A 22,716-nucleotide genomic window follows, 5' to 3' on the forward strand; every position below is an offset into this window, starting at 1 on the left:
TCCCCACATTGGTGTTTGTCCCTGGCTAGCGCCACATGTTGTGTCGTCTTGTCTTGGCTTGTCTTCTGCGATTTCTGTTTATGTTCTATCTGTAATTTACTATTATGTTGATGTGATTGCTAATATGGAAAAGATATTGAGCTAACTGTGAAAATTGAAATAAATTTCTCTAAGCATAGAACATACCTAAAATTAACAATACGGGATAGCATAGTTGAAGCCGAGGGTATCTAGCAATTTACAGGGGTAAGCTGCGAAGTACAGTGGCATGTCCAGGAGTACTGGGATGATCGGTGCTAGGCAGAGGCATATGGTATTGCACAACGAGGTCTTGGAGTGTTGCCTACGGGACACCCATGGATGGAGATATCGGGCATACCTTTGGGTGTAGTTCACCCCGGATCGATGGGGACATAGATGAGAGATACTTGATGGTATCCACGGGGACTCACATGCTTGACCCTCTTCTACAACACTTAAAGGAACGGGCGACCTAGTTGTTTCCCTTTGACACTCTGGGCATGAGTAGTAGGGGACAAGCAGCGCACCCAAGATATTTGGATGACACTAGGTACGATAGAGGTGAGACTACTCAGCGGGGGCATTGAGTCGGTGCACGAGTTGATAGTCACAGGTCGAGGGATTAAGTGATCACCAACAGGGATGGCATATCATTCATCACTGATCCTATGCCTGGGGAGTTGGTCATAGGGGAGACATGGGTCACTCTTTCCACAGGGCATGTCTAGACCATGCATGAGCAAAGGATATTATGTACGGTTGAGATAGTTGTCCAATATGTATCTGGGTTCCCGACATTGTATCGGCACATTCTTCGGGGGCGGGTTGCAGAACTAGTGGCAATGGTTGGCACGAGCAGGATGGATCCGCATACATTGAGTCGATTGCACGTATCAAATACCCATCTATTGGTTGCATTCAAGGGGTATCTGTTTGGTACACGTAGTTTCCAGCGGTCGTCAGTACTACACAGTGGTAGGCACGGGACAGTTTAGCATGCCTCAGATTAGTATATGATGTATGGAGCCTATATATGGGTAGCATGCAAGGACTAGAGATGAGGGCCAGAGGGATTCCATCGATTGCCATGGCTTTGCCACAGCAAGTCTGGCTATGGGATGCAGGGATTTCGTTGATCGATAGATCACTCATGATGAGTGGAGTCGTGGCAGAGAGTGTTATAGTTCGCTCTTGGGATGACACATGGGGGTTCTCAGAGGGTTTCATCATATGGGAAGGTGGACATTTTCTATTGCTGCACAGATTCGGACTTAGATTTGGTTGGGTATGCCTTGCCGCCATGGACATGCCTAGGCAGGAGGTGTCTCGCCTCTTTCAATATTCCACCAACAAGTTCCAGGAGAGGAGGATACTGTCTATGCACAATGGGGAGTATGACATAGTCAGAGTAGCACAATGTCAACATGGTGCCACCACTCTGGGACTAGCAGGGAACTAGGGCATCATAGCTCTTCACAGCTCAATAACCTTTAGGGATGCACCGGCTACTGTAGAGGATCATAGAGATCTTACATTGGTCTTTAGCGAGTCACTGATGGAGCAAGCGACTTCTGGTACTTGCATCGAGTAGGATAATGAGTGGAGGGAGGGGAGCTTCATGATGAACAGTATGGCATGGGATCCTGGTAGTGAAGGATTCTTTCATATTAGAATAGTGTTGAGGTCAGGGACAATTTAGTGGCACATCTAGGACCCTAGCTCATGTTGCAGTGACAGTGGCGTGCCGCAGTTAGATAGGATGCTCGTTCAGGCATTGCTCGAGGGCAAGCGATTTTTGGTACACTGGAGGAGCTTCTCGGTTGAGAATGCTACTTGGGAGGGTTAGAACGTACTTGAGTGTTCAACATTGAAGTTGCTTGGGACAAGCAACATTTGGGAGGGAAGGATTGTCATGTCCCTTCCTAAATTATTTTGGAGCAGTATTAATTTCTACATCTTGGGGCCAATTTTGGAGGTGATGGGGGCCCATTCAATTTTATTAGGAGGTTAGACTTAGGAGAAGTTATTTCGATGTGGGTAAGTATACGTGGGGGCCACCCATACTAGGGGAATACATATTCCCTAGTTCGATTTGCATGGAGGGGAAATCGATGAATAGGTGAGGGACCCACGTTGGAGGAAAAATGGAGGGAAAAGTGCTCCACGAAATCTATATAAGGAAGGCAACTCTCGTCATTTGGATATCTTATATTTTGACATATTGAACTCAATCTTAGTTGCTCAAGCTGCTTAGCTAGGTTACTATGTTGTTTAGCACATGATTGTCTTTGAGCGGAGATCTCAACCCTTACTTCGGTGGACTTCGAGTGCCAGCCCTAGGATGGAGTTCATCTCAGTTCCTAGCTACAGCAGGGGGCGAGTTACAACACTTGTAAGTCGAGTACGAGCAACAGGGGAACTAACAGCATCGCAAGGATTGCGCAGTCACAGCGTGACGCACTCCGAGAAATTAGTAAGACATGAGCATCATTTCATCATTTTCAGGAGTATAGAGGGCAGCGATAGACAAGAGGGCCATCCTACATGCAATTCTCATCTCGTCACACGCAGGACTGTGTCATCTCCTCCATGACTGTGTAGCCATTGGAGTGAGACTCTTTGGGGTCATCATCCGGGGGAGTTTGGAGCTAGGGTGTTGGGAGACCATTTGGAGGGCCATTTGAGGAGGATTGCTAGAGTTGGGAGAGCATAGATTGACAGGATCAGTGATAACAACAAAATTCAAAATTAGAGCAGGGCCAAGCTGTGAAAGGTCAATTTTTTGAAGGTTGGAACCAAGCGCAACCCTTTCTAGGTTTTTCTGGGTTTTGGGCAAGGATCATACTCCTCATTTTATAGAATTTTTTGGGCAGATCTAAGAGGTCAAATAGGGGTCCCAACTCAACCAACAACTATAGGAGATAAGGGTAACTTGGGCCAAAATTTTGAGATCAACATTTGGCTAATTCCTTCGTGAGTTATTCTAGGTTTCTTGCGTAGAGGTTGGGATTAATTTCCTAGGATTTTCTAGCAACAAGGAAGACTCTAGCAACAGATCATTTCAGGAAGCAGCACCTTTCTGGGTAGTAATAGCGCAGCTTTTGGGCCAGATTACCAGCAGATTTGAGGAGGGTGTTTCATTGTTCATTTGGGGCTTTTGCTAGCTTGCTTAGAGAAAGCTCAGGTGCACATATTCCAGCACCTTGTTGTACACTTCTTCCCATTTAATAAAATGAGTAGACAACACAGTTTGGTTGCCAATTTTGTTGTCTAACGATTTGATTTAATTTTATGGTGTTGATTTTTTTGTTCACTTTGCATAGCACTACTTTTCCTAGTTTGGAACATTACATTCATATCAGAGCATGATCTTGGCCCAGTTGTGGGAAATTAGCCAGAAGATCATGGAAGCTTTGGGTATGATTGTGCAGTGACGAGTGAAACCAGAGACAAACCCATGGCTCAAGGGAAATCTAGTATGCAAAAATTCTGAGGCATAATTCATTGGGACGATGAGAGGTTGGCCCAGTTGAAGAGGGTGACAAACCAGACCCATCCTCACCCTTACAACAGAGACGTTAGAGGTGAGCAAGCTGTGGGGGTACAGCCATCTACATCATGTGGGGAAAGTCGACGAGATCAGAGCACCAGATCTCCTGAAAAGGAGCAGGAAAGACAAAGACGGTTAGAGGGTGAGACCAGGGGGCGTTTTTGCTAGTGGATACCTCGCTTTAGATATCAGGAGCCTTAGGAGGAGGCTGAGCATGATGCTGAGAGCCCACAGGATGGTGAGGAGCACATCCATATACACAGTGTGGCGCAGGAGTCACCTTTATTAGAGACCTCTTTGATAGCCGCAGTTGACACCTTGGTGGAGAGGATAGAGCCTACACACATAGGGCTGTGTGTTGATGGGGTGCCACTGATGGACGAGATGCCAACAATTGCTGAGGTATCTGGAGTTGTGACTGACTTTTTAGCTGATAGATGCCCACCACGGTTCCATCAGTTTCAGGTCGACCTTCTAGCATTAAAAAGGAAGGGTATTAGTGCAAGAGGCTATTCTGCAGCAAAACGAGGAGCTGGAGGACATGTGAGTAGTTTGTGCAGAGTCCACGGTCAAATTGACTCACGTTGGGGAGCGGTTGGAATCCCTACTGGTGCAGCTAGAGTTCACATTCGGACGTGAGAGCAGCCCTCTTCAAGCATACCTAGATGGGGATTGCAACACTGTGTCATTACCTTTAGCTGTTGGACAAAGAGAGAGAGAGAGAGCGACCTAGTCAGATTTCATGGGTTGACTAGGGTAGCGAGATGAGATGACCTGAGTTGCACAGGGTGTAGAACCTGCATGCAGGGGTTGTTCTATGTGCGAGAGTTCATGCATTCGATCCCTCTCTTGGGGTTGGATGGTGAGAGATTGACTTGGTACCCTGTGGAATGGGCTATGGAGATGGTAATCGACTTGGCTGTAGCTCAACAAGAGATTCTAGGCATTGGGGAAATCATCAGCGTAGACTGGCATTGGGTTCCGGGTGCGACTACCTATCATTTCCCAGGTATGCCAATTGACTACAACTAGGATGGTTCAGTTGAGCGTGCACATTCACTAGGGGAGTCTCGGTCAGCACCAGGGGCCACCCAGTTTATGGACATACTCTTTTGGTTTTCTTGGTATGATATTTGTACACGGGATCACTAGGTGATCAACATACTTTGGCAAGAGTTTGTTGAAGGAGGTAGCATTGGCAGGCCACCAGATAATGCCTTGTATGGAGCTGGGGGCTATTCACTTTTGTGTGGGGCACAAAGGACGCAGAGGAGCGGAGCAGCAATGGCATCACTACTGACACATATAGAGAGTCACTTCTCGGATCCCTCAGGGGTATTTGGAGGGAAGATCCATTCATCGGCGAGGATAACGATGTGATGGTGGAAGTGATGATACTTATCGGGTGTGGCCTGACACATAGAGACATAGCTCCAAGCCATCACATCCATGGATGTGTAGGAGCATCTAGCGTTGAGCAGTGATCTACCGGTGGGCATGTAGATGCATGGTGGTGTGTTGGACTATGTTGTGGAGTGGGAGTGCCTCACATCGCATTGAGTACATGCGAGGAGTGACAGGTGCAATGACACAGGCGTGAAGCAAGATGGTGTGGGATAGCATAGTTGTAGCCGAGGGTATCCAATAGTGTACAGGGGTAAGACGCGGTGTATAGTGGCATGTCTAGGAGTACTAGGATGATCGGTGGTATGCAGAGGTGTATGGTGCTGCACAGCGAGGTCTTGGAGTGTTGCCTCCAGGGACACCCATGGACGGAGATATCGGGCATACCTTTGGGTGTACTTCACCCGGGATCGATGGGGACACAAATGAGCGATACTTGATGGTATCTGTGGGGACTCACATGCCTGACCCTCTTCTACATCACTTACAGGAACAGGCGACCTAGTTGTTGTCCTTTGACACTTTGGGGTCCCAACTCAGTGAGCAACTAGAGGAGCTAAGGGGAATTTGTGCCAAAATTCTGAGGTCAACATTTGGCCAATTCCTTTGTGGGTTATTCTGGGTTTCCTGCGTAGAGATTGGGATTAATTTCCCAAAATTTTCCGAGCAACAAGGAGGGCTCTAGCAATAGATCATTTCAGGCAGCAACTCTTTTTGGGTAGTAACAACACAGCTCTTGGACCGGATTACCAGTGGATTTGAGAAGGTTGTTGCATTGTTCATTTTCGGCTTTTGCTAGCTTGCCTAGAGCAAGCCCAGGGACACACATTCCAGCACCTTGTTGTATACCTCTTCCCATTTAATAAAGTGAGTAGACAACGCAGTTTGTTTACCGATTTCGTGGTTTGATGGTTTGATTTAATTTTATGGTGTTGTTTTTATTGTTCACTTTACATAGCACTACTTTTCCTAGTTTGGAACGTTACATAAGAACCTTAACAATCTCACCTTGGGAATAATCATTCATAATCCTGCACTAATTAATTTACCTCCAAGCATAAGCTTTGTTGATAGAAATATAGGACCCCGACCACCTTTCTCACCCAACTTGCAACGCCTAGACCCTCTTTAGTGGTTAACACAGTGACCTTATAGTCGTTAGAGTCATAGTCTTTGTAGTGTCGAAGGCATAGAGTGGTTAGAACCTTAGTGGAGGTATCGTTAATATAGCCTCAACTATCTTCCCCTACGTTTCTCTCTCACAACCTACTCTAGAGACTAGCTTCAAAACAGTTGAGAGGAAGGATTCACCTAAGTAGGCATATAATTTAAAATAAACCAAGATTTTGCATCTCACTTAGATTTTAGGTGTTCCATTTCACATAGGATAGTGAAGCATCTTAAGGCAACAACTATTCATTTGATTACTTGGTAAATAATTTTTATAAAGCAAGTATTTGACATCATTAAAGCTTTGGTCTCTCAAGATAAACAAACCTAATCTTTAAACTTGCTAAATTAACCAAGTTTCTAGGCCATTCAGTTGTGCCTCTCAGACTTATCGATTGTCGACGGGTCTTTCCATCTTCACATTTCATAAAGACTACACCCCATAGCTTGTTGTAGGGAGATCACTAGAACAAAGAGGGCAAGGATCAGAGTGACAGCCCCCATCCTGAGCATTGTCGCATCTTTCCTGTACAATTTGTCCAAATTTCTAAGTGATACCAGTTAGAAATTTTATCTGTATTCTCTGGTTTATTTCGCCTACTTGTTTAATTACTAAAAAGTTATTTAACCATATAAACACTGAAATAAACACAATACAGTCTCAACCATCTACAGATCAACAATTGAAAGAAATAGACAAACACATAAGTGACACCGTTATTTTTGGACAATAGTCCCCAGAAAAACCCAACTTGGGAAAATCGGTGCAGTAGTTCTGAGGGTTTTATTATTAAACAACTTTTCCTGAGTACACTGGGTGCCAAAATGGCTCACTCGACAGAGATAAAAAATCTGGCAATAATACCTCTCTTTGGAAGCAGATATTCTGAAAGTCTACTCCATGAAACCCTCTCCAGCCCACTCTGAAGCACTGTGTCGCCCTCTTGGCCTATGCAACACCCTAAAACCCTCTACATCAGCCCTCTAAGGCTCTGCACAGCCTCTCTAGCCCACTGCGCCACTTCTGAAGCCTATGCGTCAGTCACGCAGACCCTTTTGGCCTCTACGCAGTAACTGGTGGCCTCTGCGTGGCTCCCTCTGGCTCTGCATCTGCCTCTCTGCCTCTGTGCTGGTTTTCTGGCACTATCTCTACCTCTACACTCACTACCCCTCGCTGCGATACTAATCACTAGTTCGATTTCTCTTGGCAAACCTGGCTCTAGAAAATCGAACTAACTGATCACTCTGGTGTGTCTCCAATTGACCATTAAGCCTCCTCTTATACTTTTTCTATTGAGTCTTCAACGGCCGAGATTACATCTCTAATCAAGGGATAAGATTAGATTTGGCTTGATCCATGTCATTTAGAACCTTCTAACCCATCTTCACATTTCATAGGGACTACACCCCATAGCTTGTTGTAGGGAGATCACTAGAACAAAGAGGGCAAGGATCAGAGTGACAACCCCCATCCTGAGCATTGTCGCATCTTTCCTGTACAATTTGTCCATATTCCTAAGTGATACCAGTTAGAAATTTTATCTGTATTCTCTGGTTTATTTCGCCTACTTGTTTAATTACTAACAAGTTATTTAACCATATAAACACTGAAATAAACACAATACAGTCTCAACCATCTACAGATCAACAATTGAAAGAAATAGACAAACACATAAGTGACACCGTTATTTTTGGACAATAGTCCCCAGAAAAACCCAACTTGGGAAAATCGGTGCAGTAGTTCTGAGGGTTTTATTATTAAACAACTTTTCCTGAGTACACTAGGTGCCAAAATGGCTCACTCGACAGAGATAAAAAATCTGGCAATAATACCTCTCTTTGGAAGCAGATATTCTGAAAGTCTACTCCATGAAACCCTCTCCAGCCCACTCTGAAGCATTGTGTCGCCCTCTTGGCCTATGCAACACCCTAAAACCCTCTGCATCAGCCCTCTAAGGCTCTGCACAGCCTCTCTAGCCCACTGCGCCACTTCTGAAGCCTATGCGTCAGTCACGCAGACCCTTTTGGCCTCTACGCAGTAACTGGTGGCCTCTGCGTGGCTCCCTCTAGCTCTGCATCTGCCTCTCTGCCTCTGTGCTGGTCTTCTGGCACTATCTCTACCTCTACACTCACTACCCCTCGCTGCGATACTAATCACTAGTTCGATTTCTCTTGGCAAACCCGGCTCTAGAAAATCGAACTAACTGATCACTCTGGTGTGTCTCCAATTGACCCTTAAGCCTCCTCTTATACTTTTTCTATTGAGTCTTCAACGGCCGAGATTACATCTCTAATCAAGGGATAAGATTAGATTTGGCTTGATCCATGTCATTTAGAACCTTCTAACCCAGTTTTATATTAATACCCATAAATATTTTTATTTTCCTAAGTTTAGACTTAAGAACCCATTAAAAACATTAATTATTTTAGTATCTCCTTCACCGGGTAGAATTTCCCCAAACCATTTATGGGCCTTGGAGATCTCATGCGCTTTAGCCTCTCCACCAATTTTCATGGCCAGAGCACATTCAATGCCACCCGAAATCAACACTCCCTCTTAGCGAGGAATGTGCTCTAGTAATACTCCACTACAGAGCATCACATTGATCATCCAGCACCGGTACCTATGTTGAAGCTTGGCCTTCCTGCCCAACATCCTCTGCATTGCTGCATCCTGTACTGTTGCCACTGTTGCATCTATAACGCAGTTCCTCTGCATCTATGTTGCTGTTGGTTCTTCCTCCCAACACTACATTTGCACTACAACCCTCTCTCCTCATGTTGCATCGTGTTGCCCATAGCACTACCATTGCTGCTGCTACAATGCAACTCAGTTACTGAGACGATGGTAACTGATCTACCCAACTACTGACATCCTTGTCAAGCTAGAAACCCTCCTAATGTTGAAGCTCTCTTTGCTGCTACCTTGTGCTCCCTCTGTTGTCTCTGCACCGCTGCAACAACTTTGTGCCTCTCGCACTGTTGCAAACATCTTTGTGCCTTCTTGCACTGCTGCAACCTCCTTTGTGCCTCTCGCACTGCTGCAACCCTTTGTGTGCTGCCAGGGGCTACTCCACTCTAGCACTGTTATGCCGCTCCATCTGCATCCGCTTCTACCGACATTCGCCATCCTGCTACAATCACTTCGGGGCTCCCGTAGACTGATATGATCCAAGAGTTTGGGTACCTCAAGGATCCTGCCCCTCATCTCCTGTAGTCCTCCTGACTATAGCTCGATGTCACCCCACCTCTTCTCTAGAGGTACATGAGCACTCATGGCACAATCGTCATCATCCTCTACCTCCTTCTTCGCCTTCGCTAGCGCTACCTGGAGTCAGACACCTCTCCCTTATTCTTCTTCCTCGGGCACTGGGCTGCATAATGGCCCAGCTCCCCACAGTTGAAGCAATTTATCTTGGAGAGGTCCTTTTTCATCCTCTTCCCCTACTGCCCCGTAGATGCCAAAGTTGCATCCTCTTCCTCCTCTTTCTTAACCCGGGCTCCTTTGTTGTTGCTTCCCATCTTGGTCAGTCGTCTAATCTCTTCTTAACAAAGAGCTGCCCACAATTCTTCCCATCCTGGAAGATTCGCTCTGCCCAAAATACTTTGGACGAATGTCTCCCATTCCTCAGAGACTGCGTTCAGGGCAGTCCTCACCATCAACTCCTGATCCGGCATGGCCCCTATGGAAGTCAGTTGGTCCTGGATCTCCTACAACCTGTTGAGGAAGTGATCTATCTGCTCCCCCTTCTACATCTGGTACGACCGCAGCTGATTCTCCAGTAGCATCTTCCTCTGCACGGAAGTGCCCTGATACAATGTCATCAAGGTGTCCCACATTTCCTTTGTTGTATTCTTCTCAGCGATATGTTGAACCACATGATCCATGAACCAATCAAGGATTATGCATTTCACTTTGGCCATCGCATCCTCATACATTTCGTTATCAGCTGGGTCGACTCGGATAGCCACGGTTCTCGAGGTGAAGGCCTTGATGTGATGTCTATCCAGAACCAACAGGATCCTGGCCTTCCAGATGACAAAGTTGGACGCCTTGTCCAGCCTATCTAGATCCCTCAGTCCATTCATGGCCATCTCTATCCTCTTATTTTCGACTCCTCTGAGTCTCTACTTCCCTCCTGGAAATTCTTTGCTAGACTCCCTCTGAGTCTCGATTTCTCTCATGGAAATCCTGGTTCCAACCGTCGAATCGCACCTCTCCGATCTCCTATGCTCCTACAACATTGATCTGGATTTCTTGGCTAGAAATCTGCCTAGGTAGCGACTCCCTCTACCTTGGTTCTGTCCCGTTAGGTACTGTTCTGCCTTGAAAACAACAGCACCCCACCAACTTCACTCTCCGCAATCTGCCAACAGCGTCTTCCTATGCCCCAGCAACTGAAGAAATGAGCCTCTAGGCTTTGCGTAGTCTCGGCAAGGCTGATTTGCTCCCCTGGCCAACTGCATCAACCCTCCTGGTCTCTGTGTGGCTCTTCGTGAGCCTCTTTTGCCTTCCTCTGCGCTGGCCTCTCTCTGGCTAGAATTGATGACACAAGCACTCTATGTCAACCCTTCTCTACTGCTTTATGCCTAGGAACAACTTCTGTCACTCGGGACAGTTGTTTCTACTGCAAATTCTCTGATTCAGCTGGCGCCTTCAGCTCTCCTGTGATCTGCAACGCTCTAATACCATGTTGAAATTTCTAAGTATTACCCGTTAGAAATTTTATTTGTATTCTCTGGATTATTTCGCCTACTTGTTTAATTACTAACAAGTTATTTAACCATATAAACATTGAAATACACACAATACAATCTCAACCATCTATAGGTCAACAACTGAAAGAAATAGACAAACACACAAGTGACAATTATTTTGGGACAATAGTCCCTAGAAAAACTCAACTTGGGAAAACCGGTGCAACAGTTCTGAGGGTTTTATTATTAAGCAACTTTTCCTGAGTACATTGGGTGCCAAACTGGCTCACCTGATAGAGATAAAAAAAATCTGACAGTAATACCTCTCTTCGAAAGCAAATATGAAACCCTCTCCAGCCCACCCTGAAGCACTGCGTCAGCCCTCCGTGCCTCTGTGTCAGCCTGAAACCCTCTGTGTCAGCCCTATGAGGCTTTGCACAGCCTCTCTGGCCCACTACGTCATTTTTGAAGACTCTGCGTCAATCACACAGGCCCTTTTGGCCTTTGCATAGTAATTGTTGGCCTCTACGTGGCTCTCTCTAGCTCTGCATCTACCTCTTTGCCTCTATGTTGGTCTTCTGGCGCTATCTCTGCCTTTGCACTCACTGCCCCTCGCTGCAATACTGATCACTATTCGATTTCTCTTAGCAAACCCCGCTCTAGAAAATCGAATTCACTGATCACTCTGGTGTGTCTCCAACTGACCCTCAAGCCTCCTCTTATACCTTTTCTGTTGAGTCTTCAATGACTGAGATTACATCTCTAATCAACGGCTAATATTATATTTGACATGATCCATGTCATTCAGAACCTTCTAACCCAATTTTATATTAATACCCATTAATATTTTTATTTTCCTAAGTTTAGACTTAGGAACCCATTTCAAATATTAATTAAATTAATATCTCCTTCACCGGGTAGAATTTCCCCAAACCATTTCTGGGCCTTGGAGATCTCATGCGCTTTAGCCTCTCCACCAATTTTCATGGCTAGAGCTACCCCAAATCAACACAATTTGGGCGAAAACATGACGCAAATGAGACTGGAGACATCTTTTTATTGGCTTGGACGAGTTGTTTTTGGAGGGAAACACCCCTTATTTTCCCTCAGAACCACCTCACAAGCCTCCCAAAATACGTCTGGTGGGTCTGCGGCCTGCCTCGCAATGAATTGACCAGTTTTCGGGTTTATGACATAACCCACTGGTTTTTGGGAAAAATGGTCGCTTATGTCATAAACCAGTTGGTTTATGTGAAACTTCCTACACTCTGAAGGAATCCCTACAATAGCAAATCTGAATCTACTTCACCTACTTGATTTTTAAATTACATTCATTAAGTTATTCTTCTGAATACTTAACCAAATTACTTCCGCAACCTACACTAATTAAATATGTGATCTCATGAAACAAAAAACAGAGCAAAGAACAAGATACATAGGACACACTTATTTTTGGACACAATAGTCCCCGAAAAAACTGAATGCGAGAAAACTGATGTAGCAGCTCTGAGAGTTTATTATTATGCAGGAGAAATATCTCAATACAAATCTAGGATGCTCATCTAGCAATCATTTATAGAGAAAAACACTGGCAAAAAATCTGAGTGAGTTTTACCTCACTTCACCCGTCATAATTCTGGTTGATCTGGCACAAGACTGGCTAACCTCGGTGATTTCTGTGTTGCCCTTGTGTATGCCCTGCATCAGCGTTGCATCACATCTTCTAGCCTCTGCGTCAGCTATCCCGGCTATTCCGACAACTCCCGGCTGTTCTGGTTATTCCCGACTGTTCTGGCTTCTACACGACAGGCAACTTTTCTACTCTGTACTGGCCCTTTTGGCACTGCGTCAAGGCTGCGTGGGCCCAGACTAGCCCAACGTCAGCTCTCCTGGCTACTGCGTTGCCTCTCTACTAGCTCTCTCCACCTCTCTGTCAGTATTCTCTGAAATGCCCTTCTCCCGAATTCCCACTGCCCCTCTGCTGCAGAATGATCACTTAATTTGAAATCCTTAGCAAACCTTGCCCTAGGAATCGAATTCTAGATCAATTCGTTCTCTCCGTGTGTGTTTCCAAATGAGCCCCAAACCTCCATTTTATACTTTTCCCGTTGAAACTTTAACCAAGATTAAGTCTTTAATCAACGGCTAAGATTAAAACATGACTTGATCTGCCTTCTAGATCATTCTCACCCATATTTTGATTAATACCCATTAATATTTTAATTTTCCTGAGTTTCAACGTAGGAACCCCATTAAAAATATTAATTATTTTAATAAAATACAATCTGAGAGGAATTTCACCAAACGGTTTCTAGGTTCTTTAGACATCATGTGCCTTAGCCTCTCCACCAATTTTCAAGGCTAGATAATTTCCGATGCTACCAAAAACTAACACTCCCTCTTAGCGAGGAAAGTGCTCTAGCAACAATACCCAATTGCATGTTGCTCTGTCTCTGAAGCACCTCCTTTCTGCATTGTTGCTACCACCAACACTGTGCTACAGTTGCTAATGTATTGTTGCCCATGACACTACCACTGCCATTGCGGCATCTGTACTACATCTCCCTCTCAAACGCTACATCTGCTATGTTGCTAGCATTGCCACTGCTAACACTACATTCGTACTGCAACTCAATTGCTGAGAGAAGCAATTGAAAAGCATCCAAAATTAGTTTAACGTAACTGTGTTCAACATAATACAATGAATTTTGGAATTTGACTGCTGCTGATTCTAACCCTTTTAATCTTTTGTGCTACTACTGACTCCTGCACTATGCCAACTACATTGCTGCCAACCTTGCTCTTCACTGATCAGTCTCTCGTCTCCAGCTACTGCATCTATCCTCTAAACAATCCACTGCATCATCTAGCACTAAGTCCATCTCGCTACTCTTGAATCATGGGCTCCTGTAGCAAGGAATTGATCCAAGAGATGGACTCCTCAAGGATCCTACCCACATGTAGTCCTCCCGACTACAGCTCAATATTGCCCCATCTCCCTCCGAGAGATGCCTGGGCACTCATGGCATACTCTTCCTCCTCAATCTTTGCCGAAGCGGCCTTAGGGTCATGTTTCTCATCCTTATCCTTTTTCTTCAAAGGACATTGGGATGCATAGTTGCCCATCTTGCCACAACTGAAACATTTCACCTTCAAAATGTCCTTTCACTTAGGCTTTTGTTGTCCCTTCGATGCTAGAGCTGCGTTTTCCTCCTCCTCCTTCGTCTTTGAGCCACTCCCACTGCTGCCACTGAGGTTGACCTTCACTAGGTCCCTCCTTAACTCCTTTTGTTGAAGAGCCGCCCACATCTCCTCCCATGAAGGTACTTTTTCTCTGCCCAATATGCTTTGGGCGAAAACTTTTCATTCATCTGAGACCCCATTCAGGGTTATCCTTACCATCGCCGCATCACGGTTGGCTGAGGAGTGGACCCCACTGAAGCAAGCTGGTCTCTAGTGTCCTGAAGACGCAGGAGATAGAGGTTCACCGCTTCTCCTTTCTGCATCAAGGTCCGCTCAACTTCTACTCTAAATACATCTTTCGTTGTTCGAAAGATCCTTCATACAGAGAAGAAAAGGCTTCCCACATCTCCCAGGTTGTATCCTTGCCCTGCAAGTGATCGTTGTTAGCAAGAGCAGCTACAACACTTTTGACGTAGGCCTCGAGATCATATTTCTCCAGAACAACGAAGATTCTAGTCTTCGATATGACATAGTTGGAGGCTCCATCCAACCTGTCCTGATCTCTGAGCCCATGCAATGCCATCTCACCCAACTGTTGAACCAACTCCTCTAGTTACTTCTTAGGACAACTGCCCAACGAGTGAGAAATTCGAACTTTTTGGGGAAAAGTTCTCTGAGGAGAAAACTCTCCTTCTACGTGTCTTGGTTCTTTTCCAACGTATTTCTGCCCCGACGGAAAATACACCCTTCTAGCACTACGTTGAGGCTCTGCATCACTCTCTCTGCCTTTGCAAACTCAAGATTCGGAAATCGTACCTCTCTGTCGTCTCACTCAGAGAAAGATTTCCTCGAATCATCTACTCGGCAAGGACTACGCAATCCCTCCAAGGGGATTCGAATTGCTGCCAAGTGCAACTTTCAGCCTCACCGCTCAGCACTGGATCCGCTCTTCCCTGTTTCAAAATCAATGCTCTGATAACATGTGAAAATTCCTACACTCTGAAGGAACCCCTACTATAGCAAATCTGAATGTAGTTCACCTACTTCATTTTTTAATTACATTCATCAAGTTATTCTTCTGAATACTAAACCAAATTACTTCTGTAGCCTACACTAATTAAACATTTGATCTCATGAAACAAAACACAGAGCAAAGAACAAGATACATAGGACACACTTAGTTTTGGACACAATAGTCCCTGAAAAACCCAATGCGGGAAAACCAGTGTAGCAGCTCTGAGGGTTTATTATTATGCAGGAGAAATATCTCAATACAAATCTAAGATGCTCATCTAGAAATCCTTTACAGAGAAAAACACTGGCAGAAAATCTGATTGAGTTTTACCTCACTTCACCCGGAAAAATTCCAGTTGATCCGACACAAGACTGGCTAACCCCAGCTATTTTTGTGTTGGCCCTGCGTATGCCCTACACCACCTCTTCTGCCCTCTACACCAGCTATCCCAGCTGTTCCATCAGTTCCGTCTGTTCCTAGCAGTTCCCGCTTTTGTGTGACATGCAAGAAAGTGGAGTCTCCTTCAAGCCAGAGCCTGAGAACATTTCAAGGTGGCAGGGTGGTGCTAGGGCGGGTTGGAGCCTGCATAGGGTGTTGGAGCGTACTTCCGGTTGCAATTGATATAGGGTATTGGAGCATCCTTCTGATTCGAGCCTGTAAACTAGGGCATTGGAGCGTCCTTCCAGTTGCAGTTGGTAATTAGGGCGTTGGAGCGTCCTTCAAGTTGGAGCCTATAAACCAAGGGGTTGGAGCCTCCCTCAATTGGAGCTGAAAATATTGATCTACGTTTTATTGAAAACAAATATAAAGAAGCGTTTGGTGGTATTTCTCCCAAAAGGTTTCCATCTAAAAATCTGTTGTCTATTGTCTTAATGTTTGTGCATTGTTGAATGGTGTTTTTCACTGTTCATGTGATGTTGAATTATGTTGATCTAATGTTAATATTAATTAATGCTATGTGAACCTAAAAATACTAATTGAAGAGAAATATTGATTCACCGCCAACTTATCTATAACTTGATTGATATATCTCATTTGTGGTGAATTGGGGAGAAACATAGGAATCCTTAGACTTGATTGTGTATTGCCTTAAGAATCCTAAGTCCTACTAGTGAAGCTTCCTTTGTCTTAGACTTGTCCTTCACTAAAATGAGAGAAGTTGTTGCTTAGGTCACAAAGACAACACTTTTAATATCAATGTGGAAAAAGTCGAAGTCGGGATTAATTCAGCAAGCATCCAAAAGTTGAAAAACTCGTCAAAGTCGGGAGTTTTTTTCAAAAAATTGGCAAAATTAAAAAAACACAAAATTATTCATTTCTTTTTATTTATTTTTACATCTAGAGTATCCACAACATCAAATAAATGCATTTCCACATAAACATGTAAAGAAAGCTAATATATAATATGTAAATGAAGTCTAGTGCTACATCACATATCAAAATAGTGAATCAACTCCTGAAGTTTGAGTCCTGTCTGAGTCTCAACTCTCAAGAGTCAAAATATCAACAAAAAATATAATAAATGCATATCATGAGTCATCTAAAAGTCATCAAGTAATCAGTCACTGAGATCCTCTTCCCCTTTTAATTTTTGTTTCTGCTAATTGTATTAAGAAATAAGTCATGCATTTATTTAGTAGATTGTAATCTGCTTGGGTAATAAGGTGTCAGGTGGTAGGTCCAATGAAAATTAGCAGTGAGTATCACAGTAGATGTGAAAATTAACACTTGGTGACTCCAAGCTACTTATTTTCTGAGAAAACAATAGATGTCAGATTACTAACCTAGCCTTGGCATCTATTATTCAAAAACTCTTGGAGGTAAAATCCACTTTTGATACATAACCTTTCCCTACATTTACAGGGAGTTCACCACTAAAGAAGATTCCCTTTGAAAACGTGCTCTCATTGCAGGAAGGATCTTTGCTGTCACAAGATTTCACAAGTACTTTGTTCCTGTCTGAAAAATGGGTTCTTTTTTGAGGCACTGATTTTGTTTTTTTGGACAGGTTGTTGCTGTTTGATCTTCATGACCTCCTCTTTGTTGTTTATTCTTGAAGCATTCAACAACTGTAACAATGTTTTTGATGGTGTGGGGTTCTTTCTATGGAAGACTGTTGTATGCCTGTCCTTTTGGTACTTTTGTAATCTTTTGAAGGGGCAGTGGCTGTTAGAGTCTGGATCACTGAAAGCCTGGAGACTTAGCCAATGTATACTTTGCTTTCTAACTAGAAATATGAAGTATAAAGATTGTTTTTCTTGGAAAACAAAAACATATCTTAACCTCAAAACTAACAGATTACAAATGAGACTGCTATGCTCGCAAGAAGTATGACAAACCATACAATGCAATAACTTGAAAATGCATGGATGGAAGCTTCAATTTACAGTTTTTTCACCTTTGCGGCCTCTTTATCTATGGCTTGGGAAGGGAGGCCGACATTTTGGGTCGACTCCCAATTAAATCGGGAGTATAACGAAAAAATCACAATTTTTTCCTTTGTGAAAAAGTCACCAAAAATTCAGGGGATTAAATCGTTTAGTTCAAAAAATCGCATTTTTAAGATTAAATTGTGACTTTTTGCAGACTTTTTCCACACTGTTTAATATTCCTCTAGTTTTAACAACTTGCGAAGGCTTTGCACTAGGGTGGTAGATTTTGTGATTAAAATCTATGTCCCATTCTTGCGAGTTATCCTAAGGATAACATGCCCTTGAACCATTCTACAACTAATCATTCCATGAAAACATGAAAAAATAGTTTTGATTAGTTCAGATATCAAACCCACTCAAGAACCCCTAGTGCAGCCATATAATATTACTTGAAATATTATCGTACTACCCAAGGAGAGCAAAATTATCAACTAGAACGGACTGATAAAATGTTCTCAAAGCGTACATGTAAACATGGCCATGACAATTTCGCTAAGAGCATATTTCATTCAATTTGATAGAGTTTGGATGTGATGATTTTTCAACAATAGATCTCATTACAAAATATCTTCTTCAATTTTATTTTACCACAAATATTTGTTAAACAAAACCTAATATCTCATCCTGAAATCAATTGTATGTATAGCTTTTGGAATATGGATACACACCTCATAATTTTTGTAGCTTATAAGCATAAATGGCTCTGCCTCTTGAACTGCTCCATTCTCTTCCATGATCCTTGACATGTCCTGAATAGACCAAAGAAACATGTCATTGTAGATAAAGTTAAAATTAGTATTTGTTATTGTTCAAGCCTTTATATTTCAACCAATTATGTTACCTTTTGAAGCATTTGTTTTTTGTTTTCTCTTGAAAAAAGAGAATTGAAAGGAGTATCAAAATTAACATCCATATAAGTCAAAATACAATTACTATTTGAGCTGGATTAAACAAATAACAGATATAAACCTGCATATTAGGAAAATCAAACTCATTATATACTAATCTCCACCTTCAAGGATGATAAAAATATTATACCCCCTCAATTATGACAAAATATATTATATATAACTACAAAGAATACTCCTATCTTGTGGCATCTTGGAATAGCTTCTAAGACTATAAAATCTCCTTTGGTCATGTTATTGTTGACAGTTACCGGATAACCTATTTCATTCCATATGTTAATGGTCTGCTCTCCATTATATGGCTTAAAAAATTGTATATTTGTAATTGATATAATATAGATTCTAGATGTTTGGTGTTCAAATGATTAATCATTAATATACTATGGATGCCATTTATATCTTCATTGATATACAAAAATACATGTTTCCATAGATTCTGCAACTAATTTAGCATTCTAGATGTTTTTTTAATATATATCTATATCTATCTATATATATATATATATATATATATATGCCCCTATGACACTCCACTCCAGTGGACTTTTTGAAAAATGGCACTCCTGATGCTGCTGCACTAAAAAGTGCTCCTACTTTGTGCCACCTTGATATAGACTTCCTAAATGAGCTTTCACCAATCAAGAAAATGGTTTCGTAACCTGAAAAGGTCCTTAGCTAGTAAAATGTACAATAAAAAAAAGGTAACTAAACAAGTTATATAAGCAGCCTTGAGATGCATTTTAGATCATTGTCAGGGCTAAAACATTAATTCGTGGTAACACAAGCAAGACTTTGTCATCATAAATCCATAGTACACAAGGAAGACATGCGTGTATTTCCTCAAAACACAAGTATGATATTTTTTAAGGAAATATTTTTTTCCAAGTCTTTAGTTGAAAGACAAAGTGGAAAGGTATTGATGGTCTTAAGCATTGTCGAAAACATCAGCATCAAGTAAAAAATTGGCAAACTACAACAAGCATAAAAAATACACAGTAAATTCATTTTTCTTAATATTTTTTAATATGAACCAACAACAACATCAAATAAGCACATTGACACATAAATATTAAATATTAACCTATACGATGTAGTGGATGCCAAATGATACATCCAACTCAATACTAAACCCTAATAGTTATCCAATCAAGGACTCAAAACTAGACAATCAATACAAACTAACATCTAATATATGTAAATATATTTCATCGTCATGAGTCATCAACAATGATATCTATCAATTCACTCTCGCCCTTCAATGAGAAAAGGTCATGGGTCATTTGCCACTAGAACATCTTGCAACATCCACATCTCATGACAGCTAGACGGTGTAGGTGTAGTTGTTGAGAAGTCTAGCTTGGCAGGTACTCCCACAACCCTTGGGGTATTGGGTTTGTGTAGAGTTGACTACGAAAAAGATGTTTTGTGGGCAATGTACCCAAGTGGTGGGCTTTCGGCACATGTTGGTGGGCTAAAGACCTGAAAGAATGATTTGTTTATTCTTATTGTTGTGTGAGAGCTTCTTTGAAGGACTAAAGGGGTACCTAAAGGCAACAAGAGAAAAGGATAAATACAAGAGACCTAGGACAGGTCTAAGTGCACAACAAGAGCATTCAATCCTATGGCATATCGGCCTAAGAGGGAGCCACACACCTTAGGAGGAGTCGTAACCTTGGAGTGAAAGTTTATGGTCTATTTTCTATGTGATGAAGGTCAAGTTCTGCTCAGACACAAGGCCAAGCTTCCTATGGAGGTGTGTGCCCTAGAAGGGCTTGGTTCAGGCCGTGTTTTGGGAGAAAAGAGCATGTTGATTCTATGTTTCTAGAAGCCCTAGAGAGGGTTTTTCCAAGACAGTATTCACCACCAAACTTTGTTGTGATTTTGTGCCCTAGTTAGGGCTCAGTCCAGGCCAAGACAAGAAGGTAAGGGCACCGAAATTCTCTATGTTATAATCTGTTTTGTTTTGGGTCAGTCACCGGGTACATGAGAAGAGGCCAAGCACAAGAAAGAGGCTCATTTAGCCTCTGTCTAGCCTATGGTGCAGGGTCGCAAGCCTTCAAGAATTGCGTTTGAGTTCTGTGACATGATTCAGCGCTAGAAGAGGGCGAGATCAGCCTCAGAGCTTGAAAAAGAACAATGAAACTGTCTTACACAAAGGGAGAGGTTAGATGTACAGTGGTTAGGGGTGGTATGGTGTTAGAGATTGAGTGTTGAGGCATATGCATGGAGGTTTGTCCAACAAGGAGGGTTTGGACAACCTATTTTGTGCGCTACATATAGTCATCTTAATGAAGCAATGTGATTGTGAGTTGTTGGGGTATTAAGGGCTATATACAATCAACCTTGTTGAGTAAGTAACTGTGAGCAATTTGATTGGTTAGCGTTGCATTGGACAGTGAATTCAAGGGTGAATTCATGACATGAGAAGACCTTGGTTGAAGCCTAATGTACTATGACCTTGGACCAATATAGTCATAGTTGAGAAGGCATACTTCTTGTGCACATGTACAGCAACCTTTGGAGCAGCATGTGGAGCTGGTGTGTGCAAGTGAATTGGGAGCAGCAGAGGACCTTGTGAGAACTTGAGTGCAGAGTTATGGAGGAGCAGTATCTTTGTGAGATATATGGCAAAGGACCTGCCAAATGTTCAATGACAAAAAAAACTGAAAGCATCATTGGATAAGGTGATTCTTTAGCAAGTATGTTAGTTTTGACAGTGTTCTTGGGCAGTTTGATAGTAGAGTGTTGTTGACATCAAGCCCTAGTTTTCCTTGTATTAGTGCTAATTGCAAGGTCCATGATCCCTGGTACAGGAGCCCTATGTTTGTTGTATTAAAGTTGTAATATAAACAAGTTTTGGGTCTACAAATTTGTGCAGTTTGTTGATTCACTATTGTTACATTTCCGTTGTGCAAAGTGCTAGAAGGTTGAGGGTATTTCAGTATGTTTGTGATCATGTTTTACACATGCCTGATTTTGAAGCGCCAAGGAAAAATTAACAATCTCAATATGTGTAGAAATTGGTGGAAAGGTTTCCACATCACCTGCTATGCTATCAAAGTGCTCCTCTGCCACCTACACTTGTTGCTCTTGTGACCCCCCTTCCCTCTACACCTATTTCTCTTGCACCTGCCCTACATCCTAGCTTGTTGTTATTGTTGCTCCTCTAATCACTCAAGGCTTCCTCCATACTAGGCATCTCATACTCCAACCTCCATTGAGACAATATTTAATGTTTTCCAACTAAATGGTGTCCACATCAAAATTTCTAAGGTTGCCTCAGCCATGGTGGAAGATTGTTGTGTACATAAGCCATGTCAATCAGGTTTTGAAAATTTAATATGAAAGAGGGCCAAAAATAAATTAACGAGTCTTGAGGGATATAAATATGATAAGAGGGTGAAAAAATATAGTACTTATATGAAATTTTGATTATTGTTGCAAATACAGGTAATTATTCTCCTACCTTTTCAGATTATTTGTCAACTGCAATTAACTTGCGCCAAACACTGAATAAAACACAACTGCAACTTCACAAAAAATAAACATCACAGGAACTGAGAAAATAATGTGCACACACAAATATAGAACACCAGTATTTTCGGACAAATGTCCCTAGAAAATCCCTAAAGGGACAACAGGCCTGCAGATGAGGCTTTTATTATTAAAATTCTTCAGCAATTGGAGAGTACATCAATCTTCTTTCTTGACACCGACAAAGCTCCAAAAATTTTTCTCCACTACTCCAACTAGCAAATCGAACTAGAAGCACTAAGCTTCCTCTGCAAAAATCAACTCGGCCTCCTCCAACAAATTCACACGCTCTAACTGTAGCTTGCACTGGATCCTGCAACTCGCAATAGCAACTAACAATGCTTTCAGAAATTCGTTCCTATGAATATAATGCCTCCCTCTGTCTTATGAAGCTACTCACACCTCCTCTAGGAATTATTTTGGCAACTGGAAATGGAATTTATTGCTCCAACAATTCGCTCGAGGTAAACTAGTTATCTGCATTGTTTGCTCGGCCCTCTTTTCTACAGATAAATTAAGCCTTTCTCTAACTCTACGAATACTGGAAATCTTTGTGGAAATCTCCTCTGGAAATCTAGTCCCAAATTCTTCCTATTGAAACCCTTCTGCTAGTGTTCTTGTGTTGCCTTTGCGCCCCTGCTTTCACTACAATTTGTGTTTCCTTCATGCTCTCCAAATGACCCTTGATCTCCTCTATAATCTCTTGTTGACAAATCAACGACCATGATCTAATCATAATCAATGACGAAGATCATCTTAACTCCATCAAGTGACTTTTTTAGATGTCTCTAAAGGAAAATC

The 22,716-nt window shown here is 42.5% G+C and overlaps 1 protein-coding gene across 1 annotated transcript in view; it reads right to left on the reverse strand.

Moving 5' to 3' along the window:
- The window catches only part of EMB2458 (FtsH extracellular protease family), a 462,403-nt gene that overhangs the window by 44,601 nt on the left and 395,086 nt on the right, over positions 1-22,716 (reverse strand). The window contains exon 18 of the mRNA XM_089395178.1: positions 18,142-18,222. Coding sequence (XP_089251304.1) covers positions 18,142-18,222 — 81 coding nt within the window. The remainder of the gene's footprint in view (positions 1-18,141; positions 18,223-22,716) is intronic.

Source organism: Pinus tabuliformis, chromosome 1_2, assembly GCF_031772625.1.
Source record: "Pinus tabuliformis cultivar Carrire ecotype Pingquan chromosome 1_2, CPIR1, whole genome shotgun sequence".
Taxonomy (NCBI): Eukaryota; Viridiplantae; Streptophyta; class Pinopsida; order Pinales; family Pinaceae; genus Pinus; species Pinus tabuliformis.